General features: G+C 44.3%; 3 protein-coding genes across 5 annotated transcripts in view; 1 reads left to right on the top strand and 2 right to left on the bottom strand.

Moving 5' to 3' along the window:
• ptpn1 (protein tyrosine phosphatase non-receptor type 1) overlaps positions 1-3,512 on the bottom strand; it is a 34,429-nt gene that overhangs the window by 25,237 nt on the left and 5,680 nt on the right. The window lies entirely within an intron of this gene.
• The window catches only part of kdm5bb (lysine (K)-specific demethylase 5Bb), a 109,905-nt gene that overhangs the window by 2,752 nt on the left and 103,641 nt on the right, over positions 1-3,512 (top strand). The window lies entirely within an intron of this gene.
• Positions 753-1,729, bottom strand: tuba5 (tubulin alpha 5). The gene is made up of 2 exons (XM_037684699.1): positions 1,118-1,729; positions 753-1,046 (listed from the first exon to the last, which is right to left on the bottom strand). The coding sequence occupies exons 1-2, from the start codon at positions 1,712-1,714 to the stop codon at positions 753-755; spliced, it is 891 nt and encodes a 296-aa protein (XP_037540627.1). The 5' UTR covers positions 1,715-1,729.

Below are 3,512 nucleotides of genomic sequence, written 5' to 3' on the forward strand. Positions count from 1 at the left end.
TATTACCTGCAGTGTTCCCTCAATGAGGACTGAACTTGGCAAAAGGGCCTTCTCCTACTCCGCTCCTGTTTCCTGGAATATCTTACAAAAAGATTTGAAGCTCTCGACCTTGACCTCTCTAAGTGGCTTTAAGAATCTGTTGGACTCCTGGCAGGGACCAACGCAGACATGTTCCTGTTTTTAGTTTTCTACATTCGCCTTAGAATCTAGCTTTTTTTTTTTTTTTGTTACCTTTTCCTTTTAGCCATCCTATTTGTAAAAAAAAAAAAAAAAAAAAAAACCTGTAGTATGACTTTTTATAATTGTTTATTGTTGTTGCTGTTGTCCACTGTTGTCATCTTTCTTTGTTGAAATCAGGTCTCTCTTGTAAATGAGTCCTCGAGGCTCAATGGGATTTACCCGTCTAAATAAAGGTTGATTGATTATCCAGGCAAATCCCATTGAGATCACAGATCTCTTTTGCAAGGGAGGCCTGGGCCTGAAGGCAGACTAACATGTATGTTTTTGGTCTGTGGGAGGAAACCGGAGTACCCGGAGAAATCCCACGCAAGCACGAGAAGAACATGCAAACTCCACACAGAAAGACCCCAGGTCCAACCGGGGATTGAACCCAGGACCTTCTTGCTGTGAGGCAACACAACAGTGCTAACCACCGAGCCGTCACGCTGCCAAATTAAACCGAGGGAACAGATTCACACCCATATATCATAATTCCTGTTTCTACCCATGACCCTTGGTGGGCTCTGTAAGACTCACACTTCTTCATCATCACATTCAGAGTCGGAGCTCATTCGGCCCAACTCCTCATAATCCTTTTCCAGACAGGCCAGGTCCTCCCTGGCCTCTGTGAACTCCCCTTCCTCCATGCCTTCGCCCACATACCAGTGGACGAACGCTCGCTTGGCATACATCAGATCGAACTTGTGGTCAAGACGTGACCAGGCCTCTGCGATGGCAGTGGTGTTGCTCAGCATACACACAGCTCTCTGGACTTTGGCCAGGTCTCCACCAGGGACTGCAGTTGGAGGTTGGTAATTAATGCCGACCTGACGGGTAAACATAATCATCAGAGAGATATAAACTACCGCAAGTTGTACTTCTTTAACCATGTCTTTACCTTGAAACCAGTGGGGCACCAGTCAACAAACTGGATGGAGCGTCGGGTCTTTATACTCGCTATGGCAACGTTGACATCTTTCGGCAGAACATCACCTCGGTACAGCATGCAGCACGCCATGTACTTGCCGTGACGAGGATCACACTTAACCATCTGATTGGTCGGTTCGAAGCAAGCGCTGGTGATCTCAGACACGGTCAGCTGCTCGTGGTAGGCCTTCTCAGCAGAGATAATGGGTGAGTAGGTCACGAGAGGGAAGTGGATACGAGGGAACGGGACCAGGTTGGTTTGGAACTCCATCAGGTCAACGTTGAGGGAGCCATCAAAACGAAGCGAGGCAGTGATGGAGGAAACGATCTGACCAATCAGTCTGTTGAGGTTGATGTAACCTGGAGTCTCGATGTTCATGTTGCGGCGACAGATGTCGTAGATGGCCTCGTTATCCACCATGAAGGCGCAGTCGGAGTGCTCCAGGGTGGTGTGGGTGGTCAGGACAGCGTTGTAGGGCTCCACCACTGCAGTGGACACCTGGGGAGCTGGGTACACCGCAAACTCCAGCTTGGATTTCTTGCCGAAGTCTAGCGAGAGACGCTCCATGAGGAGAGAGGTGAAGCCAGAGCCGGTGCCTCCACCAAAGCTGTGGAAGACGAGGAACCCCTGTAGACCTGAGCACTGATCCGTCTGAAGAGAAAAACACACCAGGATCAGAAGTTTACAGAAGCTGTAGACCAGTGCTACTCAACACAACTGCTCAGGGGGCCACAGTTTCTGAAAGCTAGCAGCTCGGGTCACGGACATCCAACTATTAAAGTCATTATGTAAATAAACCAAGTATTACAATGATCTGTTACCTTTTACATTTGTTTTTGTTTTATTGCACTGAATCATAAATGCAACGCATGCCTCCGACAATGGACTTGTGTCTATACTGGTCCTGTTAGACCTCAGTGCTGCATTTGATACAGTTGATCACAATATTTTACTACAGAGGCTTGACTATGATGTTGGGATTACAGGAACGGCTGTAAATTGGTTTAAATCATATCTATCTGATAGATTCCAGTTTGTAAATGTAAATAATTAATTTCATCATACACCAAAGTTAGTCATGGAGTTCCTCAGGGTTCAGAGCTTGGACCAGTACTCTTTTTACCTTGTATATACTTCCATTAGGTAAAGTTATTAAACAGCATGGAATAAATTTTAATTGTTATTCTGATGACACACAGTTATATTTGTCCATTAAACCCAATGAATCCAATCAGCTACTTAGACTACAAGCATGTCTTAAAGACATAAAAACCTGGATGACCCTAAATTTTCTCCAGTTGAACACAGACAAGACTGAGGTTTTTGGTTTTTGGACCTGAGCACCTTAGGAATGAATTTTTCAGTCTTTCTCCCTCCTTAGATGCATTAATCTGTCCTCCAGCTCTACTGTTAAAAATCTTGATGTTATTTTTGATCAGGACATGTCTTTTATCCCCCACATTAAAAACGTTACTAGAACCTCCTTCTTCCACCTGCGTAATATCACTAAAATTAGAAACATCTAAAAATGATGCAGAAAAACTGGTCCATGCATTTGTCATGTCTAGACTGGACTATTGCAATGGTTTATTATCTGGGTGTCCAAATACTTCTTTAAAACGTCTTCAGTTGATCCAAAATGCTGCTGCCAGAGTCTTAACTGGAGTTAGTGGGAGAGATCATATCTCTCCAGTTTTAGCTTCTCTCCAATGGCTCCCTGTCAAATCCAGAATTGAATTCAAAATCTTACTTCTAACCTACAAAGCTCTCAACAACCTGGCTCCATCTTCTATTTGACATCTTATAGTTTTCCTGAGAGCACTTCGCTCTCAGACTGCAGGCTTACTCACGTGGCCCCTAGAGTTTCCAAAAGCAGAATGGGAGGCAGATCTTTCAGTTATCAGGCTCCTCTCTTGTGGAACCAACTTCCAGTCCATGAGGCTGACACATTGTCCAGTTTTAAGACTGGGCTTAAGACTTTCCTTTTTAAAAAAAATTCTATAATTAGGGTTGGCTTGTTATGCTGCTTTAAGCTTAGACTACTGGAGGACGATCCAAAAAAGTTCAATCTGGTCCTCTGGACATTCAAAAAAAAAAAAGCAAAACAAAGCAAAAAAAATCTAGAAACGTTTCGTCTCTCATCCAAGAGACTTCCTCAGTCTGAGGAGCTGTTTTCAGCTCATTCTCTTAAATAGCACCTTCTCAGAGTGGATCAACCAGTTTGCTGCTGACAACCAAAACCAGCTGATCACATGCTCAAGAAGGACCATCAGCCTAACAATGGATCATTAGCACACTGATGGCTGTTTACTACTCACAGAGGGCTGAGTGATACTAGCAATCACAGCATTGTAAGAGGGGGACA

The sequence above is a fragment of the Nematolebias whitei genome, chromosome 11 (assembly GCF_014905685.2).
Source record: "Nematolebias whitei isolate Nwh7 chromosome 11, NemWhi1, whole genome shotgun sequence".
In the NCBI taxonomy this organism is placed as follows: domain Eukaryota; kingdom Metazoa; phylum Chordata; class Actinopteri; order Cyprinodontiformes; family Rivulidae; genus Nematolebias; species Nematolebias whitei.

Coding starts and splice junctions, on each gene's coding strand:
- tuba5 (XM_037684699.1), bottom strand. CDS start 1,714: ATGGAGCGTCTCTCGCTAGACTTCGGCAAGAAATCCAAGCTGGAGTTT. Junction 1,047..1,117: donor GGTGCCCCACTGGTTTCAAG/GTAAAGACATGG, acceptor TTTACCCGTCAG/GTCGGCATTAATTACCAACC.